The following is a 12826-nucleotide window of genomic DNA, read 5'->3' as shown; positions in this document are numbered from 1 at the left end:
GAACGGAAGATAAGTTGCAATAGTGTTATAAATGTATCTTATTAGCGGACCCATTGATGAAGGCACAAGTTACGTTTATTTTGTAAATAGGATATTTCTAATATTGATCAATTGGATTGGGATTTTTGGTTTATTGTAATCAAATACGATATAGTTTTTGAATCGATTGATATTGATAGTAGTGAACGTTGTTTTCAGTTTTCAAACATTATGGTTCTAAGAGCGTGTTTTGTGTCTTATCTTTTTGTGTTTGTGCTACAGCTCTTACAGTGAAACTAAGGGTTTACTCCCAATAAACCTGTTCATCAGTAGAGCCAAATCCTTCATTTGAAGGGGCGTCTGCTGTAGTAAGAGCTTAGACCTCCAGGAGTAAGAGCTTTACTTCTGGGAGAAGAGTTTCGCCTTCGGCATTAGGAACGAGCTCAATGAACGGTAAGGAAACGGCACGGAGCAACGAGCTGCAGCAACGGTCGGTAACGTTTATTAACATAATGGAAAATATATGGAAAAACAAATTGAAAAGGAACAAGAAACGGACGAAATAATTAATAAAACATTACTGAGACGAACGGAATGGCTTAGTGTACCCACGGAAAAAATGCTCTTACTTCAAACGGATAAACAAAATAAAAGAAGAAGCTGCTAACCATTTATGAACATTGGAAAGGCCAGGTCAGATCGTACAGAGAAGATCTAAAACGTGATTTATCGGATTTACAGCTAACAGAAATGGCTAATATTGAAAAGACTGTAAAGGACATGACAAAAATCTACAACGAGCTGAGAGAGCGTAAAGCACCTCCCCAACTCATAAGGCGCAAAATGGATTCATGCGAATCAGTGACAAAGAACATTATGAAAATAATTTCTGAGCATTTAACAACGATAGATGAATTTGATGCAGATAGAAAAAGGCAGCGCCTCCATCAGTTCTTAACCTATGAACATGCCAAATCCATATTTGGTACTGCATCACAGACAAGTCACCATACTGAAGCAAGCATCATAGCCAAAAGAATTGATGCAGCTGCAGAATTAGCTGCAATGGAAGTTCAGTATAATTGAATTGAATTGAATTCAACTTTATTGTCATTGCACTGTCACAAGTACAAGCAACGAGATGTAGTTTGCATCTATCCAGAAGTGCTCTACGAGATATAAATATTTATTTACAGATGTACAAGACTATGTATGTATGGACTATAAGGGGTTATAGCAAAGAGATATAGATATTGTGTATAAATATAAATATGGGAGCTATATGCACAGATTATACAGAATATACAAGAATGTTAGGGAATGGATTATATATGTATATAATATAATACAAGATAAATAATGGCAGATAAAATTTACAGGTTGTATGTGTGTGTGAAGAAAACAGTCCGTGATGTGTGTGTGTGAGGATAGTCCATGTGTTATTGTTGTATGAGAGGATAGGGGAGTACAGTCCTTATAGTTTATGTTTTATGTCAGGAGGTGTTCAAAAGCGTGACAGCTGTGGGAAAGAAGCTGTTCCGGTGCCTGGTGGTTCTGGTCTGTAGGCTTCTGTAACGCCTCCCAAAGGGCAGGAGGGAAAAGAGTGTGTGTGCTGGGTGAGTGGAGTCCTTTGTGATTTTCCCGGCCCTTTTCAAACACTGCTTCCTGTAGAAGTCCTTGATGGCAGGGAGCGGTGCCCCGGCGATATACTGGGCAGTTTTCACCACCCTCTGCAGCGCCTGCCGGTCGGAGACGGAGCAGTTCCCGTACCAAGCTGTAATACAGTTGGTGAGGATGCTCTTAATGGTGCAATGGTAGAAGTTTGTGAGGATCTCTGAGGACAGGTGATTCTTCCTCAGGGTCCTCATGAAGAAGAGGCGCTGATGCGCCTTCTTAATGAGTTTGGAGCAGCTGGTCGTCCAAGTCAGGTCCTCGGAGATGTGGACTCCCAGGAACTTAAAGGTGTCCACACGCTCCACCACTGTCCCCTTAATGTGGATGGGTGGATGTGGGTCAGCGTTCCTCCTGAAGTCCACGATAAGCTCCTTGGTCTTCTCGGTGTTCAGCTGTAGGTTGTTTTTGTCGCACCACTCAGCCAGACGGTCTACCTCCTCCTTGTAAGCGGCCTCGTCATTATCTCTGATGAGGCCGATCACCGTGGTGTCGTCTGCAAACTTGATGATGGCGTTAGAGCTGTGGACAGGTCTGCAGTCGTAGGTGAAGAGGGAGTAGAGGAAGGGACTCATCACACAGCCTTGTGGCACTCCGGTGTTTATGATGATGGTGGATGAGAAGTGGTTGTCCAGCCGGACATGTTGAGGTCGACTCGTCAGGAAGTCAAGCAACCAGTTACACATGAGTGGACTGTTGCCGAGGTCTGTGAGTTTGGTAATGAGTTGTGATGGGATGACAGTGTTGAATGCTGAACTAAAATCTAAGAACAGCAGTCTGGCGTAAGTGTTCTTACTGTCCAGGTAAGAAAGGACAGAGTGCAGCGCTATAGAGACTGCATCCTCTGTGCTCCTGTTCTGCCTGTATGCAAATTGGTGGGGGTCTAGTGTGGGGGGGAGACAGGATCTGAGGTGTGCTAGGACCAGCCGCTCCAAGCACTTGGTAATGATGGGGGTAAGGGCTACCGGGCGGTAGTCATTGAGTCTGGTTGGGTTGGGATTCTTGCGGATTGGGACGATGGAGGTAGACTTGAAGCAGGTCGGTACCACAGCGCGGGCCAGGGACAGGTTGAAGATGTCCGTCAGCACTCCTGCCAGCTCCCCAGAGCACATTCTGAGGACACGTCCAGGTATGCCATCAGGACCTGCAGCCTTGTGGGATTTAATCCTGCTCAGAGCCGCTCCTACGTCAGTGGGGAGGAAAGTCAGTGGCTGTTGGCCTGGGGTGGTAGCTGCTTTGGTTGCAGTTGTGGTATTCCCTCTCTCAAAACGAGCATAGAAGTTGTTAAGTTCGTTGAGGAAGGAGACATCAGTAGAAGCGGGGGTGGTATTGGGGTTCTTGTAGTCTGTGAGAATCTGAAGGCCTTGCCACATACGTCGGGGGTTGGCGTTAGAAAAATGATCCTCCACCTTCCTTTTGTAGTGGTGTTTGGCCTTCTTGATTCCCTTCTTCAACTCAGCCCTGGCTGCACTGTAAGTCTGTGCATCCCCTGACCTGAAGGCGATGTTGCAGGCCTTCAGCAGGAGACGAACGTCTCGGTTGATCCAGGGTTTCTGGTTGGGGTACATGGTAATGCGTTTGCAGGTGGTGACACATTCTGTGGTGGAAATATGGTTCAGTACAGATGAGTCGTACTGATCCAAGTCTGTATGGTGGAAAATAGTCCAATCTGTATTCCTGAACCAGTCCTGGAGCACAGCATCTGAGCCCTCTGGCCACACCTTTACTGTCCTCACGGTAGGTTTCACACGTTGGATGAGTGATAAGTACCGAGGTGTGAGAAACAGGGAGAGATGGTCTGATTGTCCGATGTTGGGGAGGGGTGTCACATTGTAGGCTCCAGCCAGATTGGAGTAGACATGGTCCAGGGTCTTGTCTCCTCTGGTGTGGCAGGAGACATGTTGGTGGAATCTGGGAAGAACTGTCTTCAAGTTGGAGTGATTGAAATCACCTGCAACAATAAAAGCAGCCTCGGGGTATTTGGTTTGGTGTTTGCTAATAGCTGCATAGAGTTCTTTCATGGCTAGCTTGACTTAGACTTAGACTTAGACTTGTACTTTATTGATCCCTTGGGAAGACTCCCTCAGGAAATTGAAGTTACCAGCAGCTCCCAGGCAAAAAACAAAGATAACACACAGTAAGCAAAAGTGCAAAAGAATACAAAAATGCAAATTAAATACTAAGGTACACACTAAATATGAGTAACCAAAACCTTAAATTATGCATGAAAAACCTTAAATTATGCAAGAAACAAGGAATAAGAATATAGAATATAAGAATATAAATAAATATAAATACAACACAAAAAAAAAGAAGAATTTGGCGGATAGATTGACCAGTGATATCGTATTGCACTATGTGGTTTGACCTGATAAGTATGGAGAAAAATACAAGGGGTCACTACTCCTTCTACCCACTGTCCTGTGTCACCTCCCCCCCCCAATGAGGAATTGTACAGTCTGAAGGCATGGGGGACAAAAGAGTTCTTAAATCTATTGGTCTGGCACTTGGGAAGCAGCAGTCTGTCACTGAACAGGCTCCTCTGGCTGCTGATGACGGCGTGTAGAGGGTGGCTGCTATGCCATGATGTCCAGCAGTTTGTTCAGTGTCCTCGCCTCTGCCACCGTCACCAGAGAGTCCAGCTTCATGCCGACCACAGAGCCGGCACGCCTGGTCAGTTTGTCCAGTCTGGACGTGTCCTTCTTGGATATGCTGCCTCCCCAGCACACCACGGCATTAGCATCCGGGGGGGTGTACATGGCAGTGAGGATGATCGAGATGAATTCCCTTGGGAGGTAATAAGGTCTGCATTTGACCATTAAAAACTCCACATTCTGTGAGCAGTGACTCTCGGTAGTAGCATAGTCTGTGCACCAAGCTTTGTTAATATAAATGCACAAACCTCCGCCTCTGGTCTTGCCGGAGTCATCTGCTGTCCTGTCGGCTCGGTGTGTGTGGCGTCCACTTAGCTGGATAGCATTGTCTGGGCAGCTGTTGTTTAGCCATGTTTCGGTGAAAAACATGACATTTGAGTCCATAATCCGTCTGTCACTCGTGATGGATAGTCGTAACTCGTCCATTTTATTAGCCAGAGAACGGACATTGGCGAGGAAAATGCTGGGTAAAGGGAGCCGGTGTGGTGTTAGCTTTAGCCTAGCTCGCACCTCTCCACGCTTGCCCCGCCTTTGTTTACGTTCTCGTCCACCCGGCCTGGAGAAGTGAGCAGCCTCCGGTGTTCTGGAGTTCTCTGGGATGAGTCGGAGATCGGCAATCATAGAGTCAAAATTGTAGCTCCAAATGTCCAGAAGTTCATGTCTGCTGTAGCGCAGCAACACTGTGCAATTCTGAAAAAAAAAGTCCAGTAATGAATAGATAAAAAACCACTAAACAGCAGATTCTGGAGAGACGCTGAGCCTCGCGTTGTTCACGCGCCGCCATCTTGGTCTACAGAATACCTGTTTTACCGTGATTATAAAATCACTCAAGAGAAAATCAATCAAAGGAAAAGGATAAGAGAAATGGAGGAGAAACACAGGAGGGAACTGGATGAACAAAGGTCTGAACTAGAGCGCTTACGAGCAGAAAAGGAAAGGGAAGCTGCACGTGCAAGATTAGAGATTTATGACAAGGAATTAAAAGTTGACATGGAAAATCAGTTGATGATACAGAACAATAGGACTTCTGTTATAAACCAGAGCTTTGCACAACCAGTTCCAGTGGATTCTACAGGTCCATATCAACCACTCTGGCAACAATGTGCATCAGTTCCTGCAAACAATCCTCTACAACAATCACACCCTCAAGTTGTTGCTCCATCGCTTCTCACAGACATATCCCAGCTGGCTAAAGCTATCCAATACAGCATAGCTGTAAACAGAATCCCAGTGCCTGTGCCCATGGTGTTGAGCGGAGATCCCATCACCTATATTGAATGGAAGGCTTCATTTGTCTCACTGGTGGACTGCAAAAGTATATCTCCTCCTGATAATCTGCATCTACTTAAAAGGTACATAACTGGTCCTGCTCTTGAATGTCTTGAGGGCATATTTTATCACAGTGATGAAGATGCATACAGAGATGCAATGAAGAGGCTTGACTAGCGCTACAGTCAGCCTTTTATTGTTCAGAAGGCATTTAGAGACAAACTGTCAAAATTACCAATAATTCATTCAAAAGATGCAGAAGGTTTATGAGCATTTTCTGATTTTCTCACAACCTGTCTCTAAGCAACATCATAGGTAAAGAACTTGGAGATTTTAAATGACTGTGAGGAAAACCAAAAGTTGCTGCAATAGGTTCCAGAATGGCTTGCAACACGGTGGAATCGTTAAGTCACAGTTGCTCTCTTGGAAGGTAAAGATTTTCCCTCCTTCAAAAATTTTGCTGAGTTTATGGCACTTGAGGCGGAAGTAGCATACAATCCTGTGACTTCTTCATATGCCCTCCATTCATGCAGCTCTTCTTCAGAAAATAGATACGCAAAGGAGATTAAATCAAGCCGATCTACAACTCAAGTCTTAACAACACATGCTACAGTACATGCAGATGAAACAATGTTAAATGGCACAAAGTTAAAGGTCACTTGTGTGTTCTGTAAAGATGAAAGGCATCAGTTGTCAAAGTGCCGAAGCTTTAGGGACGACACCCCACGTCTGTATAATGAGAATCACAAGGCAAATGAAATACCTGAGAGCTCCACAAACATCACAGAAAGTGATTCTACAGCAGCCACAGCTCTGAGTGTCACAGAGGTGGGTCAGTCAGGTAGTACCTCCATGATTGTTCCTCTATGGGTTTCTACTGCCGAGAGTCCATCTAAAGAACAGGTAGTTTACACTTTATTGGACACACAAAGTGACAACACATTTGTTAGTGAAGAATTGATTAACAAATTACAAGCAGACTCCCATCCAGTTAAGTTAAGACTTATCACAATGCTGGGAGTTCACACAACAGTCAAAAGTCAGAATTAATGTAAGTCGGAATTAGAAAGCCTAAAGACTTTCCTGTCTCAGAAGAGGCTCTGGCTCCACCAGATCACCAACCAGTTCTGAGGATGAAGCTCCACATCGTCTTCATGGTGGAAGGATTTTTGTTTTTTTTCTACTGAGCAGCTGGTTACATTTTTAACAGCAAAACTGGTGTGTTTCCAACACTAAGTGCTTAATAAACATGATTTGATTTTAAAATAATTGGACAGAATTTATTCCTCTTGTTAATCTACCATTTCTCTTTCATACATTTTGTTCATTGTTAACTTTCAGGGCCCTGTGATGGACTGGTGACCTGTCCAAGGTGAACCCCGCCTCTCATCTGATGACTGCTGGAGACGGGCACCACCAGCCCCCCTCATCGTGGCTGAGGGTCCTCAGGTTGAGGGTTCTGAGGGATCAGTGTGCAGGACCAGCCACACTGATCCTGCAAGGATCAGCGTGTTCAGATCATGGATGAGAAGCTTTTAAGGTAGTTTATCTCCCTTAAGTCCACATTTAAAACGGCTTCATAGTTAAAGCCAACATCAACTGATTCTATGAGATTGCTGACTGTTTTTTTTCTACTTCTAACATAAACAGGCAAAGAAGACCCCCAGAAATGTTTTTTCACCCCAGGCAGCAGGTCTCAATCATCATCAGTTCTGATGATGTCACATACATAAGTGAATCCACAACGTCTTAAAATTGTAAGTCTTACTTTTTTCTTTGCTGTTTTTCTGTACTCTTTAAAATACAAGAACTTTCTCTGTTTAACTGCTCTACTGTTCTTTTTCGTAGGTTTCTGTAAAGCGCAGTGGTCCAGTGAATAGGAATCTTCTGTCGTTGATCCTCACTGTTCTTAGGACGGAGAAATGTCAGTTTGTCTGGAATAATACTGGAATACTGTGACATTGTATTAAAATAATACTCTATCCTTGGTGAAATATATTTCACATTTCCTCTAAAGTGTATCTATTGTTTTATTGTGCTGATTTTCATAAGCATGTTGTCTGTAAACTTTAAATGTATTGACAATTTGTACAATTCTGTGATAGCATATTGGCAATGTATTCTTGAAAAATGTGAGGAAGACTTTATTTGACAGGGTGTGCATAAGACTGACATGATACTGTCATAAACATAACACCTGTTAGGAACATACTAATAGGTGTTATGAAGTGTTATTCGGTAAATAATGACACTTCTAATGAGAAGTTGCTTTAAAAGTTGGATGACAGTGTTATGTCAGACCTATGCACACCTCATCAAACAAAGTGTGACCAAAATGGTTATATATTGAAAGCACAATGTAATTAGTTTCACTTGTAAAGTGTGTTGTAATTGATCCTGATGTGTTTGCAGTGCTGCAGTGTGTATGAAGCATGTAATGTACAAAGTGGCAAAGCAGAATAATAAAATACATTAAGTATCTAAAAAGTGTACTTCATCAGCAATTATAATAAAACAAAAGTGTAATTGTAGCATACTGTAATCACATTACTAATGCATAAAATATGTAATGCCGATATACTTAAAATACATTCTAAGTATATTTTAAATGTAATTGAATAACAAAAATAGTACACTCAAAATATACTAAACATGCACGTTTATATTACATAAAAAGCAATACACTTAAAGTACACTAAGTTTAACTTAAGTTGTCCAAAAACGTTTGTTGAAGTACACTTAGTACACTTTAAATTGTGCTTTAGTACAATTTAAATACGATTAAAATACACTAAGCTCAAAATTAGTTGTTCCAAAATGTCACACTTTAAGTTAACTAATTCTAAGTGAACTTGAAGTATACTCATGATTAATTAGTTAGTCAATGTTTTCTTTCAGCCCAAAGAAAGCCCAATATACGTAATTATTTTATCTTGGTGTTAAAGCTACTAGATAAGGGGTGGGCAATCCCAGTGTCCTGCAACTCTTAGATGTCTTCCTGGTCCAATACACTTCAATCCAATAGCTGAATCACCTCCTAAGTTCTCCAGCGTCCTGCTAATGACCTCCTTATTTGATTCAGGTTTGTTGAAGTAGAGACACATCTAAAAGTTGCAGGACACTGGCCCCTGAGGCCTGGAGTTGCCCACCCCTGTACGACATGCTGTTAGTCAGCATGGGTGCAGGACTGTTCGCTGCCTTGTCACCATTATATTGTACTCCGCACAGCCGCAGCAGTACGGACCTAGATCTGTTTGCCAGTGGCATGCTATATATTGAAATAGTGTTCTAAAAACAAGTCCTTGAACTTAACCCAGTGAAGTGAAAACTATTCCTGCAGACATGAATTCCTTCGATCATATAAGTAGTCCTGCCCTTATTGCATGTTGTTATCCAACCAAAACGGTACACAATTGACAGTTAATAAGGGACTAATAATTTTGACCCTGGTAGTTTTTGGTTTTTGTGAAAGAATTGAGTTTCTGTATGCAAAGTAAACCAACCATCTAAAATAAAAACTAGGATGTTTGGAAAAGGTTAATTACACTCAGTCTCAGGTTTTCATGTCTTTTCTCTGTTATAGGATGGTATTATGTAAAATCTACTTTTTGAGCTTTATATCATGTTATTATTCCATAATCAAAACCAAAACTAATGTTGCTTTGATTTAAACAAGTGGAAGTGTGTAGAAAAGCATTCCTGTAGTTTTGTAACCATTTGCAATTGCAGTAAACTCTGTACCATTTCTCTTGTTTTCGTGTTGTGCTGCCAGTGCTTGCAGACTCAGAGTTGGAATATACTGAGCAGAGCACCTACAGCTTTGACATTTAGCACAAAATCATCAGGATCCAAAAATTCATCAAAAAAGACCAGCAAAGGTAAGTTTTAGAAAACAAATTCTGCTGTTAGGTTATGTTTTACTTTTCTAATCTTTTAAATGAAATTTGAACTGGGGCACAAAAATCATTGATCTAATAATTTTCATTGAGTGGTACAGAAATCCTACAATTGGACCAGATAGAAAAAGAAATAATAAAGAGGGGTGAACTGAAACCCAAGGTCTTTCTGCAGTTTGATCAGGTTCAATGTTATTTTGGAAACCTTGAACCTGGTGACCCCACAGAAAATGGGGCCCAACAGCTCAGGGAGTTTTTGGGCACCCCTTGAGTTTAACAACCACAGTTAGACTGTTAGTGCTGTTTACCAAATGACTGCATACTTTTGTTGAACAGCTTTTGTTATCCTGGTACATGCAAATAACTTTTCACCTTCTATTATCTTTATCTCCATGTTATTGAAAGTTACCTGGTCATTGGAAGCCCTGAAACATCCTGTGTTTAAATTGTTTCTCATAAAAGATAAATATTATTAAAGTATTTGGCTCTGATGGGTTATTTCTGACCTGTTCTGGGTATTTCTGGAGATAGCACTAGGAGGTGGCTGAAGAGCTTGATTTATTTATTTATTTACTTTTCTTTACAGATTCTGTCTCATATTGTACTGTCAGGGCATAGTGACAGTTTTAAATATGTAAAAAACACAGATTAATAAAAATTACCTAATGTAACTTTAAAGGCAATATTTTATGCATAGTTCTATTGTCTGTATTACAAATGGCACTTTCATTTCTGTTTACTGCAAATGTAAAGACAACCCTTGTTGCTTTTTTTTTGTTGCTTCCACTATTTCAGTGGAAGAAATAGTGCTAAATTTACTGTTTTGTGTACTGTTTGCATTTCTAAAGATGTATTTTCCCAAATAACCTACATGAGTTCTCAGGAGTTTCTGAAACAATTGACATGATACCACCTGTCAATCAATCCAGTGGGTTTGTCAGGAATCGACATCCTCATTTTGTGGATACTAAATACTTCAGTCAATCAGCTTTTGATAAGCATGTAAATAGTAGCGAGCCTCAGAAAGTCCTTCAAGGAATTGATCATGAAAACAGGACCAGAGACCCAGTCCATTCGACTAATGGAAAGACAAACTCAGTGAAGAACAGCTTCAAGCACTGAGTGATGTTTTCCTTTGTCCCATACATTCAGACGAGGAGGATGTTCTACTTTGAGAGGCTTGGAGTTAACTTCGGGTATCATTGTTGAGAAGGGGGAAGCTGTATTATCCAGTGCATTGCACAGACAATAACTTTTGAAAGAAAAACTTTAAGCAGTTGAATTTTGGTTAAAAAAAAAACAAGTAAACTTGCAAACTACATTCACCCAATATTTGCACACATACACACGGTAATGGTACAAGCTACTGCAGGGGTGCCCAGAGTTGGTCCTGGAGGGCCAGCATCCTATACGTTTTAGTTCTCTCCTTGGTGGTAATAACAACCTTTTCAGCAAGTCAATGTTCTTCTTAGGCCTCTAATGAGCCATCATTGGATCCAGTGGTGTTAAACCAGGGAGAGAACTAAAGCATGCAGGATGCCGGCCTTCCAGGACCCACTTTGAGCACCACTGAGCTACTGGATAGTAGCAACAGCACCATGATTACAGGATTAATTCCTATCACCATTGCCACTGACGCATGGAACATAGTGATTGAACTTATGGAATTGGTTTGATTTGGCTTTATTGAATGTACTGTAATAAACAAAGTTATATACAAACCAAATACATTTAAAACAAAATCAAACAAAACAAAAGAACAGTAGTAAAGTATATTTACACGTTCAAAGGAATGGGTAGAAGTACACCCACCCCTCTTACTCTTAACTTGGTTTTAATAGTTTTCCTTATTATTTTCTATATCCATATCTATAACTAGTACAGTGCATTTATAATTGCATGCCTGTATAAACAAGCATAATTTTTAAAATGTTAAAAAAATATATTACTAAATAAATATACTATAATACAGTAATATTTGACAACTTCATTAATAGTAACAACAAAAGTTATTTCTCATATTGGTGACCATTTTCTTAAATGTTGTTTTTAAACTGATGTTTGGACATAGCTTGATTTCCATTCTTATCTCATTCCACAGCTTCACCCCACATACCGAAATACAAATGTCATAATTTCAGCTCTGTTTACTCGCCATCCCTCTACTTCCTCATTATCCTCACCTGTACTGTGCTGCTCCCTATTTAAACAGCTGCTCATCACCTACTCACGGCATCTCGCCTTGCCACCAAAAGAGTTGGCATCAGACGTCACGTCTGATGCCTCTGTCACAGCTTTCAAGCCCTGTTTCATGTTCAAGGAGTTTCTGGTTTTTGACCCTGCCTGTCTGCATCTGCCTAGTCCTTACTGGAGTTTAAGACGATTTTCTGACTTACCATTACTGAACCTTGCCTGCCTATGACCCTGTCTCTACAGTAGAGTATTGGATTTTGAATTTTTCTTGCATGAGATTCTCCTTTGTCTGATCCTAGACTGTTTTTTGACTTTGAACCACTGCATGGTGAATGTTCTCTGTCCTCAGTAAACACCTGAGGCCCTCCCATCCTCTACTCACCAAACCTTCCCAAGGCTGGACTCTTGGCCCCTCCAGACCTCACATTTCTAGTAAATTTCTTTTTGTTTCTTCTCTGGTTTTTCATCCAGTCACAACACTCATCTCTGTTTTTGTGTTCTAGACCAACCAGTGCAACCACAGCTACTAGGACCCCTTCAACACCATCACTTTGTTTCTAATAAAACGTAGTCATATTGCTACGTGTTGGGTTCTGGCTGATTTACTTAAGCATTACAACAAAAGCTTTTTCTTGTTGTTTTGAATCTTTAATTTTTAAATTCACATTTTCCCTTAAATTATAAAGTTCTTCCTTGTTTAAAATGAGCTTTTGAATGTTTCCCAGTAATTAAATGTTTTTTGGCTTTAAACAAGATAACAACGGTCTGTAATTTCATTATGTCAGCAAATTTTAACAGGTTAGATGTATGAGTAGTGCGTTTGTGTGATCCAAATAACCAACCTTATTTGGTTGGTTATTTGGATCATACAAATAAGAGTATAAGTAATAAGTATCACATTTTTGTAATGTTATTAATGATTGTAGTGAAGTTCTGTAGTTGTTGCCCCATAACTCTGCACAATAACTCAAATGAGGCAAGACTAGGGAACAGTAAAGAATATGGAGCGTTGTTTCCTCCAGGACACATTAGGCTTTATTTAAAATAAACAGACTTGTAGACAGTTTAACCTGTGTGTATACATAATTTGAGGTTTCATGTTATTTTATCATCAACAATGACCCCAAGAAATCTATATTCACTTACTCTTTCAATTTTTACACC

At 40.7% G+C, this 12826-nt stretch overlaps 1 protein-coding gene across 5 annotated transcripts in view; it reads left to right on the top strand.

Moving 5' to 3' along the window:
* LOC114148168 (calphotin-like) overlaps window positions 1-12826 on the top strand; it is a 35662-nt gene that overhangs the window by 2344 nt on the left and 20492 nt on the right. For all 5 annotated transcript variants that reach the window (XR_003596228.1, XM_028023215.1, XM_028023216.1 and 2 more), the window contains exon 3: window positions 9346-9451. Coding sequence is in view for 4 of the 5 variants with exons in the window: in XM_028023215.1 (XP_027879016.1) it covers window positions 9346-9451 (106 nt within the window). In the remaining variant the exon portion in view is untranslated. The remainder of the gene's footprint in view (window positions 1-9345; window positions 9452-12826) is intronic.

Source organism: Xiphophorus couchianus, chromosome 7 (assembly GCF_001444195.1).
Source record: "Xiphophorus couchianus chromosome 7, X_couchianus-1.0, whole genome shotgun sequence".
Lineage (NCBI taxonomy): Eukaryota > Metazoa > Chordata > Actinopteri > Cyprinodontiformes > Poeciliidae > Xiphophorus > Xiphophorus couchianus.
Note: the sequence above shows the minus strand (reverse complement) of the source record. Positions and strands in the feature narration are given on the sequence as shown.